The sequence below is a fragment of the Pristiophorus japonicus genome, chromosome 9 (genome assembly GCF_044704955.1).
Source record: "Pristiophorus japonicus isolate sPriJap1 chromosome 9, sPriJap1.hap1, whole genome shotgun sequence".
NCBI lineage: Eukaryota > Metazoa > Chordata > Chondrichthyes > Pristiophoridae > Pristiophorus > Pristiophorus japonicus.
Window position 1 is genome coordinate 184849375 of NC_091985.1, and position 23758 is coordinate 184873132.

Consider the following 23758-nt stretch of genomic DNA (forward strand, 5'->3'; position numbering starts at 1 on the left):
GTGAGAGTGTGTGAGAGTGTGTGAGTGTGTGAGAGAGTGTGTGAGAGTGTGTGAGAGTGTGTGTGAGAGTGTGTGAGTGTGTGAGAGAGTGTGTGAGAGTGTGTGTGAGAGTGTGTGAAAGTGTGTGTGAGAGTGTGTGTGAGAGTGTGTGAGAGTGTGTGTGAGAGTGTGTGAGAGTGTGTGAGAGTGTGAGAGTGTGTGTGAGAGTGTGTGAGTGTGTGAGAGAGTGTGTGAGAGTGTGTGTGAGAGTGTGTGAGTGTGTGTGAGAGTGTGTGAGTGTGTGCGAGAGTGTGCGAGAGTGTGTGTGAGAGTGTGTGAGTGTGTGCGAGCGTGTGTGAGAGTGTGAGAGTGTGTGTGAGTGTGTGTGAGTGTGTGAGAGAGTGTGTGAGAGTGTGTGTGAGAGTGTGTGAGTGTGTGAGAGAGTGTGTGAGAGTGTGTGTGAGAGTGTGTGAGTGTGTGCGAGAGCGTGCAAGAGTGTGTGTGAATGTGAGAGTGTGTGAGAGTGTGTGTGAGTGTGTGTGAGTGTGTGAGTGTGTGCGAGAGTGTGTGAGAGTGTGTGTGAATGTGAGAGTGTGTGAGAGTGTGTGTGAGAGTGTGTGAGAGAGTGTGTGAGAGTGTGTGTGAGAGTGTGTGAGTGTGTGCGAGAGTGTGCGAGAGTGTGTGTGAATGTGAGATTGTGTGAGAGTGTGTGTGAGTGTGTGTGAGTGTGTGAGTGTGTGCGAGAGTGTGTGAGAGTGTGTGTGAGAGTGTGTGAGAGTGTGTGAGAGAGTGTGTGAGAGAGTGTGTGAGAGTGTGTGAGTGTGTGTGAGTGTGTGAGTGTGTGCGAGAGTGTGTGAGAGTGTGTGTGCGAGTGTGTGAGTGTGTGCGAGAGTGTGTGAGAGTGTGTGTGAATGTGAGAGTGTGTGTGAGTGTGTGTGAGTGTGTGAGATTGTGTGAGTGTGTGCGAGAGTGTGTGAGAGTGTGTGTGAATGTGAGAGTGTGTGTGAGTGTGTGTGAGTGTGTGAGTGTGTGCGAGAGTGTGTGAGAGTGTGTGTGAATGTGAGAGTGTGTGTGAGTGTGTGTGAGTGTGTGAGTGTGTGCGAGAGTGTGTGAGAGTGTGTGTGAATGTGAGAGTGTGTGAGAGTGTGTGAGAGTGTGTGTGAGAGTGTGTGAGAGTGTGTGTGAGAGTGTGTGAGTGCGTGTGAGAGTGTGTGAGTGTGCGCGAGAGTGTGCGAGAGTGTGTGTGAGAGTGTGTGAGTGTGTGCGAGAGTGTGTGAGAGTGTGTGTGAGAGTGTGTGAGTGTGTGAGAGAGTGTGTGAGTGTGTGTGTGAGAGTGTGTGTGTGTGTGAGAGTGTGTGAGTGTGTGCGAGAGTGTGCGAGAGTGTGTGTGAATGTGAGTGTGTGAGAGTGTGTGTGAGTGTGTGTGAGTGTGTGTGAGTGTGTGAGTGTGTGCGAGAGTGTGTGAGAGTGTGTGTGAATGTGAGAGTGTGTGAGAGTGTGTGTGAGAGTGTGTGTGAGAGTGTGTGAGAGAGTGTGTGTGAGAGTGTGTGAGTGTGTGTGAGAGTGTGTGAGTGTGTGTGAGAGTGTGTGAGAGTGTGTGTGAAAGTGTGTGTGAGAGTGTGTGAGAGTGTGTGAGTGTGTGAGAGAGTGTGTGAGAGTGTGTGAGAGTGTGTGTGAGAGTGTGTGAGTGTGTGAGAGAGTGTGTGAGAGTGTGTGTGAGAGTGTGTGAAAGTGTGTGTGAGAGTGTGTGTGAGAGTGTGTGAGAGTGTGTGTGAGAGTGTGTGAGAGTGTGTGAGAGTGTGAGAGTGTGTGTGAGAGTGTGTGAGTGTGTGAGAGAGTGTGTGAGAGTGTGTGTGAGAGTGTGTGAGTGTGTGTGAGAGTGTGTGAGTGTGTGCGAGAGTGTGCGAGAGTGTGTGTGAGAGTGTGTGAGTGTGTGCGAGCGTGTGTGAGAGTGTGAGAGTGTGTGTGAGTGTGTGTGAGTGTGTGAGAGAGTGTGTGAGAGTGTGTGTGAGAGTGTGTGAGTGTGTGAGAGAGTGTGTGAGAGTGTGTGTGAGAGTGTGTGAGTGTGTGCGAGAGCGTGCAAGAGTGTGTGTGAATGTGAGAGTGTGTGAGAGTGTGTGTGAGTGTGTGTGAGTGTGTGAGTGTGTGCGAGAGTGTGTGAGAGTGTGTGTGAATGTGAGAGTGTGTGAGAGTGTGTGTGAGAGTGTGTGAGAGAGTGTGTGAGAGTGTGTGTGAGAGTGTGTGAGTGTGTGCGAGAGTGTGCGAGAGTGTGTGTGAATGTGAGATTGTGTGAGAGTGTGTGTGAGTGTGTGTGAGTGTGTGAGTGTGTGCGAGAGTGTGTGAGAGTGTGTGTGAGAGTGTGTGAGAGTGTGTGAGAGAGTGTGTGAGAGAGTGTGTGAGAGTGTGTGAGTGTGTGTGAGTGTGTGAGTGTGTGCGAGAGTGTGTGAGAGTGTGTGTGCGAGTGTGTGAGTGTGTGCGAGAGTGTGTGAGAGTGTGTGTGAATGTGAGAGTGTGTGTGAGTGTGTGTGAGTGTGTGAGATTGTGTGAGTGTGTGCGAGAGTGTGTGAGAGTGTGTGTGAATGTGAGAGTGTGTGTGAGTGTGTGTGAGTGTGTGAGTGTGTGCGAGAGTGTGTGAGAGTGTGTGTGAATGTGAGAGTGTGTGTGAGTGTGTGTGAGTGTGTGAGTGTGTGCGAGAGTGTGTGAGAGTGTGTGTGAATGTGAGAGTGTGTGAGAGTGTGTGAGAGTGTGTGTGAGAGTGTGTGAGAGTGTGTGAGTGTGTGCGAGAGTGTGTGAGAATGTGTTTGAATGTGAGAGTGTACGAGAGTGTGTGAGAGTGTGTGTGAGAGTGTGAGAGAGTGTGTGAGTGTGTGCGAGAGTGCGTGAGAGTGTGTGAGTGTGTGCGAGAGTGTGTGAGAGTGTTTGTGAATGTGAGAGTGTGTGAGAGTGTGTGAGAGTGTGTGTGAGAGTGTGTGAGTGTGTGCGAGAGTGTGTGAGAGTGTGTGTGAATGTGAGAGTGTGTGAGAGTGTGTGAGAGTGTGTGTGAATGTGAGAGTGTGTGAGAGTGTGAGAGAGTGTGTGAGTGTGTGTGAGAGTGTGTGTGAGTGTGTGAGTGTGTGCGAGAGTGTGTGAGAGTGTGTGTGAATGTGAGAGTGTGTGAGAGTGTGTGAGTGTGTGTGAGAGTGTGTGTGAATGTGAGAGTGTGTGTGAGAGTGTGTGAGTGTGTGCGAGAGTGTGTGAGAGTGTGTGTGAATGTGAGAGTGTGTGAGAATGTGTGTGAGAGTGTGTGAGAGTGTGAGTGTGTGAGTGTGTGTGTGAGAGTGTGTGAGAGTGTGTGAGTGTGTGTGAATGTGAGAGTGTGCGAGAGTGTGAGTGTGTGAGTGTGTGTGTGAGAGTGTGTGAGTGTGTGTGAATGTGAGAGTGTGCGAGAGTGTGTGAGAGAGAGTGTGAGAGTGTGTGTGAATGTGAGAGTGTGCGAGAGTGTGTGAGAGAGAGTGTGAGAGTGTGTGTGAATGTGAGAGTGTGCGAGAGTGTGTGAGAGAGAGTGTGAGAGTGTGTGTGAATGTGAGAGTGTGCGAGAGTGTGTGAGAGAGAGTGTGAGAGTGTGTGTGAATGTGAGAGTGATAGTGACTCACCATTTGAGTACTCGGGCTGCAGTAACGAAGACCCTTACAGCAGAAGACGGAGAGGATGATGTTGAGAACAGCTCCAGACACAGCGAAGAAGAACAGGACGGTCTTGATCCCGTACGACAATTGCTGCCAAAAGAGAACACAGTGAAAGTGTCACACTGACAGCAGTTGCTCCATGGGAAACACATCAACATAAGAAATAGGAGCAAGAGTCGGCCATTCGGCCCCTCGAGCCTGCTCCACCATTTAATAAGATCTTGGCTGATCTGATCATGGACTCAGCTCCACTTCCCCGCCTGCTCCCCATAACCCTTCACTCCCTTATCGCTGAAAAATCTGTCTCTCTCCATCTCTGTAACATCTTGGGTTTAATATTATTATTCTTGTTTTCACATCGCTCCATGACCTCCTCGTTCTCTCTCACCTCCTCCAGCCCTACAACAGATTCAACAGTGCAGCGCTCCCTCAGTACTGCCCCTCCGACAGTGCAGCACTCCCTCAGTACTGCCCCTCTGACAGTGCAGCACTCCCTCAGTACTGCCCCTCTGACAGTGCAGCACTCCCTCAGTACTGCCCCTCCGACAGTGCAGCACTCCCTCAGTACTGCCCCTCCGACAGTGCAGCACTCCCTCAGTACTGCCCCTCTGACAGTGCAGCACTCCCTCAGTACTGCCCCTCCGAACGTGCAGCACTCCCTCAGTACTGCCCCTCCGACAGTGCAGCACTCCCTCAGTACTGCCCCTCCGACAGTGCAGCACTCCCTCAGTACTGCCCCTCCGACAGTGCAGCACTCCCTCAGTACTGCCCCTCCGACAGTGCAGCGCTCCCTCAGTACTGCCCCTCCGACAGTGCAGCGCTCCCTCAGTACTGCCCCTCCGACAGTGCAGCACTCCCTCAGTACTGCCCCTCCGACAGTGCAGCACTCCCTCAGTACTGCCCCTCCGACAGTGCAGCACTCCCTCAGTACTGCCCCTCTGACAGTGCAGCACTCCCTCAGTACTGCCCCTCCGAACGTGCAGCACTCCCTCAGTACTGCCCCTCCGACAGTGCAGCACTCCCTCAGTACTGCCCCTCCGACAGTGCAGCACTCCCTCAGTACTGCCCCTCCGACAGTGCAGCACTCCCTCAGTACTGCCCCTCCGACAGTGCAGCGCTCCCTCAGTACTGCCCCTCCGACAGTGCAGCGCTCCCTCAGTACTGCCCCTCCGACAGTGCAGCACTCCCTCAGTACTGCCCCTCCGACAGTGCAGCACTCCCTCAGTACTGCCCCTCCGACAGTGCAGCGCTCCCTCAGTACTGCCCCTCCGACAGTGCAGCGCTCCCTCAGTACTGCCCCTCTGACAGTGCAGCACTCCCTCAGTACTGCCCCTCCGACAGTGCAGCACTCCCTCAGTACTGTCCCTCCGACAGTGCAGCACTCCCTCAGTACTGCCCCTCCGACAGTGCAGCACTCCCTCAGTACTGCCCCTCCGACAGTGCAGCGTTCCCTCAGTACTGCCCCTCCGACAGTACGCCGCTCCCTCAGTACTGCCCCTCCGACAGTGCAGTGCTCCCTCAGTACTGCCCCTCCGACAGTGCAGCGCTCCCTCAGTACTGCCCCTCCGACAGTGCAGCGCTCCCTCAGTACTGCCCCTCTGACAGTGCAGCGCTCCCTCAGTACTGCCCCTCCGACAGTACGGCGCTCTAACAGTGCAGGTTCTGGGAGTGCTGGCCTGGATTATCGGGGCTTGAGGCTCTGGAGTGGGGGCTGGAACCCACGACCTTCTGACTCTGAGTCAAGAGAGAGAGAGAGAACCCACTGAGTGGCGGTGGTCACATTAATATTCCACACAAACATGGCTCACTCATCAAGGGCCCCAACGGGAGCGTGAGTTGCGGAATTTGAAGTGTGAAACTTACCCGATACTTCATGACGGCTGCCACCTCTGTGTTGTGAATGTAGTGCCAGCTGGACAGGTCTACACAGAAAATGAAGACAGCGATTCCTGTTGCTATGACGTTGATGATATTCGTGGCCAAGCAAGCTGTGACCTGGGAGGGGACAGTACAAGACATGGATTGAACCCAAAACACCGAAACAAAACATAAGGATATAAGGAATAGGAGCAAGAGTCGGCCATACGGCCCCTCGAGCCTGCTCCGCCATTCAATAAGATCATGGCTGATCTGATCACGGACTCAGCTCCACTTCCCCGCCCGCTCCCCATAACCCTTCACTCCCTTATCGCTCAAAAATCTGTCTATCTCCACCTTAAATATATTCAATGACCCAGCCTCCACAGCTCTCTGGGGCAGAGAATTCCACAGATTTACAACCCTCTGAGAGAAGAAATTCCTCCTCATCCCAGATTTAAATGGGCGGCCCCTTATTCTGAGACTATGCCCCCTAGTTCTAGATTCCCCCACGAGGGGAAACATCCTCTCTGCATCCACCCTGTCCAGCCCCCCTCAGTATCTTATACGTTTCAATAAGATCAACTCTCATTCTTCTAAACTCCAATGAGTAGAGACCCAACCGGCTCATCCAACTTCATAAGACAACCCCTTCATCTCAGGAATCAACCGAGTGAACCTTCTCTGAACAGCCTCCAATGCAAGTATATCCCTCCTTAAATACGGAGACCAAAACTGCACGCAGTACTCCAGGTGTGGCCTCACCAATACCCTGTACAGGTGTAGCAGGACTTCTCTGCTTTTATACTCCATCCCCCCTTGCAATAAAGGCCAAGATATCATTTACCTTCCTGATCACTTGCTGTACCTGCATACTAACTTTTTTTGTTTCATGCACAATGACCCCAGGTCTCTCTAAACATGCCATGAAACGACAGAAATGTATTTCTGTAGCTCACAATAATGTATAAATACTTCAAAAATTGACATTAATAATTATTTCGAGAATGCACATTTTCATGTATAATTATTTCAGTAATTCACGTGAATAAATACTTCAATAATTCAACAACAACTTACATTTATATAGCATCTTTAAAGTTATAAACCACACAAGGCGCTTAATTCATATTAATGTATAAGCATTTCAATAATTCACAGTCACAGAATCATAGACATTTACAGTACAGAAGGAAGCCATTTCGGCCCATCGTGTCCCCACCGGCCGACAAAGAGTTTTCCAGCCTAAACCCACTTTCCAGCTTTAGGTCGGTAGCCATGCCTGTCCTGCCTATTTGTCTGTAACCCTGAAATTTCCTAAAGTACCCATCCAACTCACTTTCAAAACTATGGAGACCAGAACTGTACACAGTAACTCCCAGTGTGATATGGAGACCAGAACTGTACACAGTAACTCCCAGTGTGATATGGAGACCAGAACTGTACACAGTAACTCCCAGTGTGATATGGCCAGAACTGTACACAGTAACTCCCAGTGTGATATGGAGACCAGAACTGTACACAGTAACTCCCAGTGTGATATGGAGACCAGAACTGTACACAGTAACTCCCAGTGTGATATGACCAGAACTGTACACAGTAACTCCCAGTGTGATATGGAGACCAGAACTGTGCACAGTAACTCCCAGTGTGATATGACCAGAACTGTACACAGTAACTCCCAGTGTGATATGGAGACCAGAACTGTGCACAGTAACTCCCAGTGTGATATGACCAGAACTGTGCACAGTAACTCCCAGTGTGATATGACCAGAACTGTACACAGTAACTCCCAGTGTGATATGGAGCAAAGAACTGTACACAGTAACTCCCAGTGTGATATGGAGACCAGAACTGTACACAGTAACTCCCAGTGTGATATGGAGACCAGAACTGTACACAGTAACTCCCAGTGTGATATGGAGACCAGAACTGTACACAGTAACTCCCAGTGTGATATGGAGACCAGAACTGTGCACAGTAACTCCCAGTGTGATATGGAGACCAGAACTGTGCACAGTAACTCCCAGTGTGATATGGCCAGAACTGTACACAGTAATTCCCAGTGTGATACGGAGACCAGAACTGTGCACAGTAACTCCCAGTGTGATATGACCAGAACTGTACACAGTAACTCCCAGTGTGATATGGAGCAAAGAACTGTACACAGTAACTCCCAGTGTGATATGGAGACCAGAACTGTACACAGTAACTCCCAGTGTGATATGGAGACCAGAACTGTACACAGTAACTCCCAGTGTGATATGACCAGAACTGTACACAGTAACTCCCAGTGTGATATGGAGACCAGAACTGTACACAGTAACTCCCAGTGTGATATGGAGACCAGAACTGTGCACAGTAACTCCCAGTGTGATATGGAGACCAGAACTGTACACAGTAACTCCCAGTGTGATATGGAGACCAGAACTGTACACAGTAACTCCCAGTGTGATATGGAGACCAGAACTGTGCACAGTAACTCCCAGTGTGATATGGAGACCAGAACTGTACACAGTAACTCCCAGTGTGATATGGAGACCAGAACTGTGCACAGTAACTCCCAGTGTGATATGGAGACCAGAACTGTACACAGTAACTCCCAGTGTGATATGGAGACCAGAACTGTACACAGTAACTCCCAGTGTGGTCTAACCAAGGATCGATCGAAGTTTAACGTGAGATAATGCGTCTATAACCAAGCAGACACGAGGCGAGGAGATCTTTTGGCCCCAGCGCTGTGAATCACCATCTTTCCCGTGGTCAGTGCTACGGTGCCAAAACCAATCTCAACAGTGAGTTTGCTGCGATAGCGAGCGGCCCGCGCGGGATAAGCCTTACTTACTCGTGGTTTGTTGGGATCTTGGCCACACACAATGGTTAGAGCTCCCGATACGATGAACTGCAAGACACAAATTACCCACAGTGCACAGCGTCAGCAACAACCACAACTTGAGTAGACGTCGTGTCTTTAATGTCGCAGAAACGTCGCAAGGAGCTTCACATGGGCGTAAATCAGACAAGTCTTGACCCCCAAACACATATAAGCAGATATCAGGACAGGTGGCGAAAAACCTGATGAAAGGCTGAAGTTTTAAGGAGCGTCTTAAGGAGGGCAGAGAGGTGGAGAGGTTTAGGGAGGGAGTTCCGGAGCTTTGGCCCCAGGCGGTGAAGGCACAGCCACCGATGGTTCAGCGATGGAAATTGAGGGATGCACAAGCGGGCAGAATTGGAGAAGAACAGGGAGGTTTGTATGGCTGGAGAATACAGAGATAGGGTGGGTTGTAGAGGCTGGAGGTTACAGAGATAGGGAGGATTGTACGACTGGAGGATACAGAGATAGGGAGGGTTGTAGAGGCTGGAGGTTACAGAGATAGGGAGGATTGTACGACTGGAGGATACAGAGATAGGGAGGGTTGTAGAGGCTGGAGGAGGTTACAGATAGGGAGGGTTGTAGAGGCTGGAGGAGGTTACAGAGATATGGAGGGTTGTAGGGCTGGAGGTTACAGAGATAGGGAGGGTTGTAGAGGCTGGAGGAGGTTACAGAGATAGGGAGGATTGTACGGCTGAGGATACAGAGATAGAGACGGTTGTACGGCTGGAGGCTACAGAGATAGGGAGGGTTGTAGAGGCTGGAGGACGTTACAGAGATAGGGAGGGTTGTAGGGTTGGAGGTTACAGAGATAGGGAGGGTTGTAGGGTTGGAGGTTACAGAGATAGGGCGGGTTGTAGAGGCTGGAGGAGGGTTGTAGGGCTGGAGGTTACAGAGGTAGGGAGGGTTGTACGGCTCGAGGATACAGAGATATGGAGGGTTGTAGGGCTGGAGGTTACAGAGATAGGGAGGGTTGTAGAGGCTGGAGGAGGTTACAGAGATAGGAAGGGTTGTAGAGGCTGGAGGAGGTTACAGAGATATGGAGGGTTGTAGGGCTGGAGGTTACAGAGATAGGGAGGGTTGTAGAGGCTGGAGGAGGTTACAGAGATAGGGAGGATTGTACGGCTGAGGATACAGAGATAGAGAGGGTTGTACGGCTGGAGGCTACAGAGATAGGGAGGGTTGTAGAGGCTGGAGGAGGTTACAGAGATAGGGAGGGTTGTAGGGTTGGAGGTTACAGAGATAGGGAGGGTTGTAGGGTTGGAGGTTACAGAGATAGGGAGGGTTGTAGGGTTGGAGGTTACAGAGATAGGGCGGGTTGTAGAGGCTGGAGGAGGGTTGTAGGGCTGGAGGTTACAGAGGTAGGGAGGGTTGTACGGCTCGAGGATACAGAGATATGGAGGGTTGTAGGGCTGGAGGTTACAGAGATAGGGAGGGTGTAGGGCTGGAGGTTACAGAGATAGGGAGGGTTGTAGGGCTGGAGGTTACAGAGATAGGGAAGGGTGTAGGGCTGGAGGGACTTACAGAGATAGGGAGGGGTGTAGGGGCTGGAGGAGGTTACAGAGATAGGGAGGGGTGTAGGGCTGGAGGAGGTTACAGAGATAGGGAGGGGTATAGGAGCTGGAGGAGGTTACAGAGATAGGGAGGGGTGTAGGGGCTGGAGGAGGTTACAGAGATAGGGAGGGGTGTAGGAGCTGGAGGAGATTACAGAGATAGGGAGGGGCTGCAGGACATTCTGTCAATGTGCCTGAGAGACACGACACATGTCACATCTCCTTCGCCGCTACAAGGGATCCAACCTCCCAACATTGGCCAATCTGAGTAAGTGCCCTTTAACCTAACATCAGAGCAGGGCAGTGATGAGAAACTTCTTCACACAGGCAGAGATGTGGATATCTCTCCCACTGACACCACTAGATGCTCGCTCAATTCATCACTTTCACTCTGAGATCGAGAGCTATTTGCAGATTCAGGGCTATAAATGGGTATGGAGCAAAGCTGGTGGGTGGACTTAAGATACAGATGGGCCGTGATCCCAGCTAATAATGGAGCAGGCTCGAGGGACTGAATGGGCCTCCTCCTGTTCCTGTGTAACAGGCTCGAGGGGCTGAATGGGCCTCCTCCTGTTCCTGTGTAACAGGCTCGAGGGGCTGAATGGGCCCCCTCCTGTTCCTCTGTAACAGGCTCGAGGGGCTGAATGGGCCTCCTCCTGTTCCTACCTTCCTATTTCGAGCCCGACTTGCTCTCTCTCGGTTCTGTAACCAGCTCGCTGCCCGGACTGAGGAGGACCCCTGGATTGAGACAAGGCCGGGAAGCGGACACTGGCCCCAGTGAATGATGAAACGTTGGGTGGGAAACAAATACAAGCCGCTCACCAGGACTGCCAGCCACCAGGGAGTTCCCAGTCCTGTAATTTCCGAGACTTTGGCCATGCGGAGTGGAACACCGAACCCGAACTGAATGATCCCGAGCATGATCAGGGTCACCTGTGGGATGGAAAGCATCAGAGAATGAGAGCGCACGGGAGGAGGCCGTCCATGCCATCCTGCCTGTGCTGGATGTGGTAGAGCGATCCCATCAGTCCCACTCCCCCTGCTCTTTCCCCATCGCCCTGTAAATTTATACCCTCCTCAGATTAATCCAACTCCCCGTTTGAGAATTACCATTGATCCTGCTCCCACCGCCCTTCCAGGCAACGTGTTCCCGATCACAACAACTCGCTGCGTAAACACATCTCTCCTCATCTCCCCCTCTGGGTCTTTTTCCAATTACCTTCAATCTGTGTCCTCTGGTTACCCACCCTCCCGACACAGGAAACTGTTTCTCCTTATTTACTCTATCCAAACCCTTCATGATTCCAAACACCTCGATCAAATCTCCCCTTAACCTTCTCTGCTCTAAGGAGAACAATCCCAGCTTCTCCAGTCTCTCCATGTAACTGAAGTCCCACATCCCCGGTACCATTCTGGTCAATCTCCCCTTAACCTTCTCTGCTCTAAGGAGAACAATCCCAGCTTCTCCAGTCTCTCCATGTAACTGAAGTCCCACATCCCTGGTACCATTCTGGGTCAATCTCCAGGAACACGGGGACAGGATTGCGTTCTGATGAGGGGGGTGTAATCGCGGACGGTGCAAAACTGTGGACAATAACAAGCTGCAATCTGAAAAGGCCTAGTCCGCCGAAAAGCCTGAGAAAAGTACTTCCCTCGCGCTAAGTTCCGCCCTTGAAGTTTACGGGTGTCATGTATTCAACCAGCATTGTAACCCATGTATAAACTGACCTCAGTTGTACACTGTGAGAACAATGACCACTAGGTGGTGAACTTGTGGGAGACACTCCTAACCTGGACCTTCAGGTATAAAAGGGGAAGCTCCACCCACCTTCATCACTTGAAGTCTTGGTAATAAAGGTAACTGGTAACAGAGTGACCTTCTCTTAAGTATGGGCCTCATGTGCATTTATACTGCATAGTCAGGACATATTATTGGTGACTGGGATTTAAACCACGCGAGTATGGCCACTAGCAGCACAGACGAGAGGTGCTGTGTTGGTGATGATTGGGATGATTTTATTGAGAGACGACAGCAAAGTTTTGTCATTAAGGAATGGTTGGTACAGGATTCAGCCGACAAACGCAGGGCTCATCTCCTGACGGTTTGTGAATCCAGGACGTACTCCCTGATGAAGGACCTTCTAGCGCCAGAGAAGCCGGCGGACAAGACATTCGAAGAGCTCAGTAAGTTGATCGGGGATCACCTTAAACCAGCGAGCAGCATGCACATGGCGAGACACCGGTTTTACATGCACCGGCGGCGAGAAGGGCAAAGCGTTCCAGACTTCGTGGCAGATCTCCGGCGACTGGCAAGTCTATGTAAGTTCCCAGACGCATGCAGAGAGGAGATGCTGCAAGACTTTTTTTATTGAGGGCATCGGGCACACTGGGGTTTTCAGGAAACTGATTGAGACCAAAGACTTGACCTTGGAAATGGCGGCTCTGATAGCCCAGACGTTTATCTCAGGGGAGGAAGAGACCAGAATGATGTATGACAAAAATCTTGGCTCAAATGTGGCAAACGACCAGGGAGTCAACATTGTTAACTTGGCACACAGTTCTCCAGGCAGACAAGGACAATCGGACATGCCCCAGCATGTAGTCGAACCCAAAGGGGGAATTCAACAGAGACAATGGCTAGCTGAATGGCGATTCATGCCATCGCAATGGACAATGCGGCCAGTAATGGGGCCATCAACACCTGTTAATGGTGCGCTTAAGGACAGTTACAGAGACAGTCAGAGACGATCGACTGGTAATGGGCCTTTTGTTTCCAACAACGGCTCATGTTGGAGGTGTGGAGGCAAACACCCAACCAGAGCTTGCAGGTATCAGCAATATACCTGCAGAAACTGCAACGTCAGCAGTCACTTGGGGCATATGTGCAGGAAGCCTGCTGCCAGGTTGATGTACGAGGAGGACGGGCCCGATGTAAGCCCTACGAGGCCAAATGAATAATGGGGGAAATCACTGGAAGCTGAAGTTCAGCGAGTCCATGTGGAGCACGTATACAGTTCATACACCAGGACGCCACCGATAATGATGAAAGTGCTCCTCAATGGCATCCCAGTATCAATGGAGCTAGACACGGGGGCCAGCCAGTCCCTGATGGGTATCAAACAGTTTGAAATGTTGTGGGTGTCCAAGGCTAGGAGGCCAAAATTATCGGCGATTGACGCACAGCTACGGACATACACAAAGCAGATCATTCCGGTGCTAGGCAGCGCCATGGTAGTCGTGACCCACAAAGATTTGGAGAACAGGTTGCCACTCTGGATTGTCCCAGGGGACAGTCCCGCACTACTGGGGAGGAGTTGGCTTGCTGTCATGAACTGGAAATGGGGCGATGTCAATGCAATTTCCTCTGTGGAGCGAGTATCATGCTCACAGGTCCTGGACAAATTTGACTCATTATTTCAACCCGGCATCGGCACTTTCATGGATTGCCAAGGTAGTGATTCACATAAACCCGGACGCCAGGCCAGTACACCACAAGGCCAGAGCGGTGCCGTACATGATGCGGGAAAAGATAGAAGGCGAATTGGACCGCCTGCTGAGGGAAGGTATCATCTCGCCAGTCGAATTCAGTGACTGGGTGAGCCCGATTGTGCCGGTGCTCAAGGCGGATGGGTCGGTCAGGATATGTGGAGATTACAAGGCCACCATCAATTGGGTGTCACTCCAAGACCAGTACCCGCTACCGAGAGCGGAGGACCTCTTTGCGACGCTATCCAGTGGCAAACTTTTTTCAAAATTGGACCTGACCTCAGCTTACATGACCCAGGAGCTGGCGAGTGAGTCGAAGAAGCTGACCACCATCACGACACACAAGGGGTTGTTTGAGTACAACAGATGTCCGTTCGGGATTCGCTCGGCCGCCGCGATCTTCCAACGAAATATGGAAAGCCTCCTCAAGTCGATTCCAGGGACGGTGGTTTTTCAGGACGACATCCTCATTACGGGTTACGATACTGAAAAACACCTCCACAACCTGGAGGAGGTGCTACGCAGACTGGACCGGGTAGACTGAAAAAGGCGAAGTGCGTCTTCCTAGCTCCAGAGGTAGAATTCCTGGGGATGAGGGTAGCAGCAGACGGGATCAGCCCTACTGCATCCAAGACGGAAGCGATCCAGAGAGCACCCAGACCCCGTAACACGACGGAGCTGCGTTCGTTCCTGGGGCTCCTGAACTATTTTGGTAACTTTCTTCCCAAATTGAGCACGCTGCTAGAGCCGCTACACGTGCTCCTACGCATTGGTCGCGAATGGGTCTGGGGGGACAGCCAGGAAAGGGCTTTTAATAGAGCACGCAATTTGTTATGTTCCAACAATCTGTTAACGCTATATGACCCATGTCAGAAACTTGTGTTAACGTGCGATGCGTCGTCCTATGGGGTCAGGTGTGTGTTGCAGCATGTCAATGTCAAGGGTCAGTTACAGCCGGTAGCTTATGCCTCCAGGAGTCTGTCCCAGGCAGAAAGGGGGTACAGGATGGTAGAAAAGGAGGCACTCGCATGTGTATATGCTGTAAAGAAATTGCACCAGTACCTGTTTGGCAGGAAATTTGAGCTGGAGACAGATCACAAACCCCTAACGTCCCTTTTGGCCGACAACAAGGCCATAAATGAAAACGCATCGGCCCGCATACAGAGGTGGGCACTCACGTTAGCCGCCTATGACTATACAATTCGGCACAGACCAGGCACCGAAAACTGCGCCGATGCACTCAGCAGGCTCCCACTAGCCACCACTGAGGGGGCTATCGAGCATGCTGCTGAGATGGTCATGGCTGTTGAAGCTTTCGGAAGCGAAGGCTCACCCGTGACAGCCCGTCAGATTAAAGTCTGGACAAATAGAGACCCGCTATTGTCTCTAGTCAAGAAATGTGTCCTGAATGGGGACTGGGCAGCCACGTACAGGGCATGCCCTGAGAAATTTAAACCATTTCACAGGCGCAAGGATGAACTCTCGATTCAGGCCGATTGCCTACTGTGGGGAAACTGCGTAGTCATGCCCCAGATGGGCAGAGAGGTGTTCATCAGAGAACTCCACAATGGGCACCCGGGCATTGTCACGATGAAGGCAATTGCCAGGTCACACGTTTGGTGGCCAGGGATAGACGCAGATCTGGAACTTTGTGTTCGCAGGTGCAACACGTGTGCCCAGCTGGGCCATGCGCCCAGGGAAGCCCCCCTTAGCCCCTGGCCATGGCCCGCCAAGCCTTGGTCATGCATCCATGTGGACTACGCAGGTCCTTTCATGGGGAAAATGTTTTTGGTTGTAGTAGACGCCTACTCCAAATGGATCGAGTGTGACATTTTAAATTCAAGCACATCCTCTGCCACGATAGAAAGTCTACAGGCAACGTTCGATGCCCACGGTCTACCGGACATCTTGGTCAGCGACAATGGCCTGTGATTCACAAGCACTGAATTCCAGGACTTCATGGCAGACAATGGAATTAACCATGTTAGAACGGCACCGTTCAAGCCGGCCTCAAACGGCCAGACAGAACGAGCTGTGCAGATAATCAAACAGGGGATGCTCAGATTCCAAGGGGGTTCCATACAAACCCGCTTATCACGCCTCCTGTTGGCCTATAGATCCCGACCACACTCGCTCACAGGGGTTCCACCCACAGAGCTACTAATGAAAAGGATGCTCAAAACCCGATTATCCCTTATACACCCCACCATGAAAGAAATTGTCGAGAGCAGGCGCCAGTCACAATATCACTGCTATGACAGGAATGCGAGGGCGCGATGTATTGATGTAAATTATCCTGTTTTTGTCCTCAACTACGCTGCAGGGCCCAAATGGCTCGCAGGCACTGTGGTTGCCAAAGACGGAAATAGGATTCTGGTAGTTAAACTTACCAATGGACAAATCTGCCGCAAACACGTGGATCAAACAAAAAGGAGGTTCAGCAACCCCATAGAAGAAGCAGAGGAAGAACACGATATAGAGTTCACTCCACCACAGGTGACTGAACACCGGAACCAAAGGGAGGAGAGCCCAGTCACTGTGGGCAGTCCGGACAGGCCTGAGGCACCGCAAACAGCAGACACTCAGGCCAGCGCCCAACAACCGGAGCCCCAACTCAGGTGCTCTACAAGGGAGCGTAAATCACCAGAGAGACTCAACCTGTGATCCCAATAAGACTTTGGCGGGGGAGGTGATGTCATGTATTCAACCAGCATTGTAACCCATGTATAATCTGACCTAAGTTGTACACCGTGAGAACACTGACCACGAGGTGGGAGACACTCCTAACCTGGACCTTCAGGTATAAAAGGGGAAGCTCCACCCACTTCCATCACTTGAGGTCTTGGTAATAAAGGACAGGTCACAGACGGAGCTTCTCTCAAGTATGGGCCTCGTGTGCATTTATACTGTATAGTCAGGACTTATCATCGGGGATTGTGGGGGCATCGCGAGCAAGGCCGGCTGTTATTGGCCATCCCGAGTTGCCCCTTGAGAAGCTGGTGGTGAGCTGCCGCCTTCTTAAACGCGCTGGGCAGCGGCTTTGATCCCACTTACTCAGCCCTCCAGTGGGGCAGTTAGAGAGTCAGTCAGGAAGGAGATATCGACCTTGGAGTCGGTGCAGCACAGAAAGGTCCCGGGGGGGGGGGAACTGAAAGGGTTCCATTATGGAGACAGGTTGTGTCGGCTGGACTTGTGTTCCCTCGAGGTTACAGGGTCGAGGGGTGATCTGATCGAAGCCCTGGTTAGACCACAGCTGGAGTACTGTGAGCAGTTCTGGACACCACACCTGAGGAAGGATATATTGGTCTCGGAGGCAGTGCAGTGCAGGTTTACCAGAATGGTACCCGAACAGCAAGGGTTAAATTACGAGGGGAGACTACACAAACTAGGGTTGTATACCCTGGGATGTGAAGATTACGGTCTGATTTGATTGACATGTTCAGGATATCAGGGGGAACTGAGGGGTATATAGAGAGACACTATTTCCGCTGTTTGGGGAAGCGAGGACCAGGGGCAGAGTTTAAACATTACAGGCCAGGCCTTTCAGGACTGACGTTAAGAAACATTACTGCACGCTAAGGGTGCTCGAAGTTTTAAACTCTCTTCCACAATCGGCCGTCGATGCTGGGTCAGTTGTTAATTTTAAATCTGAGATTGATAACTTTCTGTGATCCAAAGATATTAAGTAACATGTGGCAAAGGCAGGTCTATGGGGTTAGGTCACAGGTCAGTCACGATCTCATTGAATGGTGGATCAGGCTCCAGGGGCTGAATGGGCCTCCTCCTGTTCCTGTGTAACAGGCTCGAGGGGCTGAATGGGCCTCCTCCTGTTCCTGTGTAACAGACTCGAGGGGCTGAATGGGCCTCCTCCTGTTCCTGTGTAACAGACTCGAGGGGCTGAATGGGCCTCCTCCTGTTCCTGTGTAACAGGCTCGAGGGGCTGAATGGGCCTCCTCCTGTTCCTGTGTAACAGACTCGAGGGGCTGAATGGGCCTTCTCCTGTTCCAGTGTAACAGGCTCGAGGGACTGAATGGGCCTCCTCCTGTTCCTGTGTAACAGGCTCGAGGGGCTGAATGGGCCTCCTCCTGTTCCTGTGTAACAGGCTCGAGGGACTGAATGGGCCTCCTCCTGTTACTGTGCTTATGATGAACAAACGATTCGATGGGGGTAGATACCCAGAGAAACTAGTTCCTCTGGAGTCCACAGCGGGGTTCAGTCACTGACCTTTCACCCTCAGTGACCCTGGGGGTCAAGTGCCGACCCCTCGACAGAGGGGGAGTGGGTGGGTCTGACACACTGTGACGTTGAGGGGTACACTGAGGAGGGTGGGGGGTGGGGGAGGGTGAGTGGGCGACGTAGACACACAGGGAGGGGCACAGATCCACCCGCCTTCGATGTCGCAGCCCGCAGTATACCCTCGGCATCGCCGCCTGGGCGCCGAGCGGTCTAACTACAGTCTGCAGTCGGCATGTTACGTCCCGGCTCTGTTGGGTGGTACCTGGGGACACTGTACCTGGGATGGTTCAATCTCCCCCTCCACCCCGCCTGGGGGACACTGTACCTGGGTCTTACCCCCAGTGCCTTGGGCTCTCCGTTGAGGAACTTCTGAAGCGGTTTTCCCTGCTGGTGCAGTTGGATGGTGGCGGTCGGAGCAGCAGTCAGCCCACCCGCGGGTTTAGGGGTGGCGGCAGAAGACATGGGGCCGGACAAGGTCCACCTGTGGGCGGGAGAGAGCAGGCAGTGAGCGGGCGAACGACAAGGCACGGCGCTCACTGGGATTGTGGGCACATGTCAGCGATAACCCACCTCCCTCCTGACCCCTGACCTCACTGGGATTGTGGGCACATGTCAGGATAACCCACCTCCCTCCTGACCTCTGACCTCACTGGGATTGTGGGCACGTGTCAGCGATAACCCACCTCCCTCCTGACCCCTGACCTCACTGGGATTGTGGGCACGTGTCAGCGATAACCCACCTCCCTCCTGACCTCTGACCTCACTGGGATTGTGGGCACGTGTTAGCGATAACCCACCTCCCTCCTGACCCCTGACCTCACTGGGATTGTGGGCCGCGTCAGGATAACCTAGCTCCCTCCTGACCCCTGACCTCACTGGGATTGTGGGCACGTGGCAGTGATAACCCACCTCCCTCCTGACCCCTGACCTCACTGGGATTGTGGGCCGTGTCGGCGATAACCCACCTCCCTCCTGACCTTTGACCTCACTGAAATTGTGGGCCGTGTCGGCCATAACCCAACTCCCTCCTGACCCCTGACCTCACTGGGATTGTGGGCCGCGTCAGGATAACCCACCTCTCTCCTGACCCCTGACCTCACTGGGATTGTGGGCCGTGTCAGCGATAACCCACCTCCCTCCTGACCTCTGACCTCACTGGGATTGTGGGCCGTGTCGGCCATAACCCAACTCCATCCTGACCCCTGACCTCACTGGGATTGTGGGCCGTGTCGGCCATAACCCACCTCCTTCCTGACCCCTGACCTCACTAGGATTGTGAGCACGTTGAGAACGAGTAGGGGCGGGGGGGCAGAATGAAGGGAGGGGAGGGGTGTGAGCGGGGGAGGGGTAGAGTGAGGGGAGGGGGAGTGGGTGGGAGAGGGGAGGGGTAGAGTGAGGGGGGGGGGAGTGGGTGGGAGAGGGGAGGGGTAGACTGAGGGGAGGGGGAGTGGGTGGGAGAGGGGAGGGGTAGAGTGAGGGGGAGGGGGTCTGGGCTGTGGGGGTGGGTGAGGAGTGGGTGGGAGGGGGTGAAGAGCAGGGGGTGGGGAAAGAGTGGGAGGGAGGGGGATGGGTTGAGGGGTAGATGGGGGAGGGGAGGGGAAGGAGAAAGGACGAGGGAGAGAAGTCGGTTAGGGGTATATGGGAGGAAGGGGAAGAGGCAGGGGGAGAGTGCGAGGGGTGGGAGTGGGGTCAGTGGGAGATGGGAGAGCGAGGGATGGGGAGGGGAGGGTGAGAGTGTATAATCCAGTGTCGGGGCTAGGGGGAGGAGGTGAGGGAGGGGCAAAAGGAGGGGCTGGGGATGAGGAGAATGGGATAGCGATGGGGAGGGGGAGGGGGAGTGCGGGGAGGGAGGAGGGGAGAGTGCGGGGGAGGGGGAGGGAGAGGGGGGAGTGCGGGGGAGGGGGAGGGGGGAGTGCGGGGAGGGGGAGGGAGGAGAGGGAGTGAGGGGGAGGGGGAAGTGCGGGGGAGGGGTAGGGGGGAGTGCGGGGGGAGGGAGGGGGAGCGGGGAGTGGTTAGGGAAGGGGAGTGTGGGGGAGGAGGAGGGAGAGGGGTGAGTGCGGGGGAGGGGAGGGGGAGTGTGGGGAAGGGGGAGGGGGAGGGGGAGGGGAGGGGGAGTGCGGGGGAGGGGGAGGGGGGAGGGGGAGGGGTGGGGGAGTGAGGGGGAGGGAGAGGGGTGAGTGCGGGGGAGGGGAGGGGGAGTGTGGGGAGGGGGGAGGGGGAGTGCGGGGGAGGGGGAGGGAGAGGGGTGAGTGCGGGGGAGGGGACGGGGAGTGTGGGGAAGGGGGGGAGGGGGAGGGGAGGGGGGAGGGGGAGGGGTGGGGGAGTGAGGGGGAGGGGGGAGTGCGGGGGAGGGGGAGAGGGGAGTGTTGGGGAAAGGGAGTGCGGGGGAGAGGGGAGTGCGGGGGGAGTGCAGGGGAGGGAGAGGGGGAGGGGGAGTGCGGGGGAGGGGGGGGGGGAGTGCGGTGGGAGGGGGGAGTGTGGGGGGAGGGAGGGGAGGGGGAGGGGGAGGGGTAGTGCGGGGGAGGGGGAGTGCGGGGGCAGAGGGAGTGTGGGGGAGGGGGGGAGGGGGAGTGCGGTGTGGGGGAGGGGGAGGGGGAGTGCGGGGGAGGGGGGAGTGCAGGGGAGGGGGGAGGGGGAGTGCAGGGGAGGGGGGAGGGGGAGTGTGGGGGAGGGGGAATGACAGGCGGGGGGGCTTCGAATGACCCCGGGGGCGGGGGTTGGGGGGTATCAGGGAAGACAGACTCACACAGTGATGTCGGGAGTGTGAATCGCACTCACTCACACGAGGGTGGGGCAGAGAATGCGGGAGTGAGTTGGGAGTGGCTGGGGTGTCTGAGTTCCAGGCCGACCCCCCGCCGCCCTCAGTTCCAACACCAGGCGAGGGGAGGAGGTGGGTGGCAAACCCTCCCTCGAGTGGCTGGTCACTGACTGAAGATAAACCCGACTTACCGTGTGCTGGGACTGTGTGTCACTCCGTGGTCTGCCCTCTCACACACACCACTGGATTCTGCAGACACAAATTTCACCGCTGACTGTTTGTGCTGCTGGGGCAGTCAGTCCCAGCCCAACTCCCTCAACATTAACTCTCCCCGTCCCAGTGCCAGCAACAGATTCCACACATCCCACTCCCCGACGCTCATAGAGAGAGGCAGAGAGAGGGACAGAGAGAGAGATTGGGAGAGAGAGAGACAGGGAGAGAGAGAGAGGGAGAGAGACAGAGAGAAAGAGAGAAAGACAGGGAGAGAGAACGACAGAGATAGATACGGAGAGAAAGAGAGAGAGGGAGAGAGAGAGACAGGGAGAGGGAAAGAGAGGGAGAGAGAGAGAGACAGGGAGAGAGAGAGAGACAGAGCGACAGAGAGAGAGAGAGAGAGTGAGAGAGGGAGACAGGGTGAGATAGAGGGAGAGAGAGAGAGAGCAAGAGAGAGAGAGAGAGATAGATAGATAGACAGAGCGTGATAGAGGGAGAGGGAGAGAGACAGGGAGAGAGATAGAGAGACAGAGAGTTAGGGATAGAGAGAGATCGAGAGAGAGAGAGATAGAGACAGAGAGAGGGAGAGAAAATGAGAGAGCAAGAGAGAGTGAGAGAGATAGATGGAAAGAGACAGAGAGTTAGGGATAGAGAGAGAGAGGGATAGAGAGAGAGATCAAGAGAGAGAGATAGAGACAGAGAGAGGGAGAGAAAATGAGAGAGCTAGAGAGAGTGAGAGAGAGAGATAGAGATGGAAAGAGACAGAGGGAAACAGAGAGGGAGAGAGAGAGACAGAGAGAGAGAGAAAGAGAAAGACAAAGAGACAGAGAGATAGGTAAATAGAGAGAGAGACAAAGAAAGTGTGCGAGTGAGAAATTGTGTGAAAGAGTACATTTTGGTCAAGTTCAGTGTTTGGAGAAATTTTCATGATTCATGTCAACAGTCCAGCCTAGGTACGAAATATCAGTCCATTGAAATTCCGACAGTGCAGCACTCCCTCAGTACTGCCCCGCCGACAGTGCAGCACTCCCTCAGTACTGCCCCTCCGACAGTGCAGCGCTCTCTCAGTACTACCCCTCCGACAGTGCAGCGCTCCCTCAGTACTGCCCCTCCGACAGTGCGGCACTCCCTCAGTACTGCCCCTCCGACAGTGCAGCACTCCCTCAGTACTGCCCCGCCGACAGTGCAGCACTCCCTCAGTACTGCCCCTCCGACAGTGCAGCACTCCCTCAGTACTGCCCCTCCGACAGTGCAGCGCTCTCTCAGTACTACCCCTCCGACAGTGCAGCGCTCCCTCAGTACTGCCCCTCCGACAGTGCGGCACTCCCTCAGTACTGCCCCTCCGACAGTGCAGCACTCCCTCAGTACTGCCCCCCGACTGTGCAACACTACCTCAGTACTGCCCCTCTGACAGTGCAGCGCTCCCTCAGTACTGCCCCTCTGACAGTGCAGCGCTCCCTCAGTACTGCCCCTCCGACAGTGCAGCGCTCCCTCAGTACTGCCCCTCCGACAGTGCAGCATTCCCTCAGTACTGCCCCTCTGACAGTGCAGCACTCCCTCAGTGCTGCCCCTCCCACAGTGCAGCACTCCCTCAGTACTGCCCCTCCGACAGCGCAGCACTCCCTCAGTACTGCCCCTCCGACAGTGCAGCGCTCCCTCAGTACTGCCCCTGGGAGAAGATGACCTTGGATTACGGGGCCTGGGGTCTCTGGAATGGGGGCCGTGACCCCACGACCTTGTGGCGAAGGGGCGCGCGAGAGTGACACACAAACTGACCCTGGGCTGCCCACACATTTCCTGTCGTGTCCCAGGCCCGCTACTTAACCCCCTGAAACAACGGGAGCGGGAAACTTGAAACGGATGGAGTGGGGAGAACAGGTGTGGTGAGAAAATGAGCCAACGTGTGTCTTTGCGTTGTGAGGAAACCTGCCTTTAACCCTTGACTGACTGGCCTGGAGGGGCACAGATTCGCCAGAACGAGGTTGGCGGGGGTATCAGGGTTGTGAGGAAAGGGTGCACCGAGTCGACTCGAATTCCCTCGAGGGTAGAAGATTAAGCGAGTGATGTAATTGAGGTGATTACAGGAGCTGGTCGGGCGGAGACACGGAAACTGTTTTCTCTGGTGCAGCGAGAGCAGAACCACAGGCCATCAGCGAAACATTAGAGTCCAGGGGAGCACTCCTTCACACAGAGGCAAGTGGGAATCTGCAACTCTCTCCCCCAAAAAGCTGTCGAGGCTGGGGGGCTCAATTGAAAATTTCACAACTCAGATTGATTGATTTGTGTCGGGTAAGGGTATCGAGGGATATCGAACCAAGGCGGGGAAATGGAATTCGGATAAGCACCAGCCATGATCGAATTGAATGGCAGAGCAGGCCCCAGGGGCTGAATGGGCCTCCTCCTGTTCCTGTGTAACGGGCTCGAGGGGCTGAATGGGCCTCCTCCTGTTCCTATTTAACAGGCTCGAGGGGCTGAATGGCCTCCTCCTGTTCCAGTGTAACAGACTCGAGGGGCTGAATGGGCCTCCTCCTGTTCCTGTGTAACGGGCTCGAGGGGCTGAATGGGCCTCCTCCTGTTCCTGTGTAATGGACTCGAGGGACTGAATGGGCCTCCTCCTGTTCCTATTTAACAGGCTCGAGGGGCTGAATGGCCTCCTCCTGTTCCAGTGTAACAGACTCGAGGGGCTGAATGGGCCTCCTCCTGTTCCTATTTAACAGGCTCGAGGGGCTGAATGGCCTCCTCCTGTTCCTGTGTAACAGGCTCGAGGGGCTGAATGGGTCTCCTCCTGTTCCTGTGTAACAGACTCGAGGGGCTGAATGGGTCTCCTCCTGTTCCTGTGTAACAGGCTCGAGGGGCTGAATGGGCCTCCTCCTGTTCCTATTTAACAGGCTCGAGGGGCTGAATGGCCTCCTCCTGTTCCTGTGTAACAGACTCGAGGGACTGAATGGGCCTCCTCCTGTTCCTGTGTAACAGACTCGAGGGACTGAATGGGCCTCCTCCTGTTCCTGTGTAACAGACTCGAGGGGTTGAATGGGCCTCCTCCTGTTCCTATGTAACAGACTCGAGGGGTTGAATGGGCCTCTTCCTGTTCCTGTGTAACAGACTCGAGGGGCTGAATGGGTCTCCTCCTGTTCCTGTG

At 54.0% G+C, this 23758-nt stretch overlaps 1 protein-coding gene across 1 annotated transcript in view; it reads right to left on the minus strand.

Moving 5' to 3' along the window:
• Positions 1 to 21144, minus strand: part of LOC139273992 (membrane-spanning 4-domains subfamily A member 15-like) — a 27766-nt gene extending 6622 nt beyond the window's left edge. The window contains exons 1-6 of the mRNA XM_070891056.1: positions 20598 to 21144; positions 17985 to 18129; positions 10749 to 10859; positions 8347 to 8403; positions 5508 to 5639; positions 3612 to 3734 (exon numbers count right to left, since the gene is read on the minus strand). Of these exons, the coding sequence (XP_070747157.1) occupies positions 3612 to 3734; positions 5508 to 5639; positions 8347 to 8403; positions 10749 to 10859; positions 17985 to 18110 (549 nt within the window). The 5' untranslated portion in view covers positions 18111 to 18129; positions 20598 to 21144. The remainder of the gene's footprint in view (positions 1 to 3611; positions 3735 to 5507; positions 5640 to 8346; positions 8404 to 10748; positions 10860 to 17984; positions 18130 to 20597) is intronic.
• Positions 21145 to 23758: the final 2614 nt, after the last annotated feature.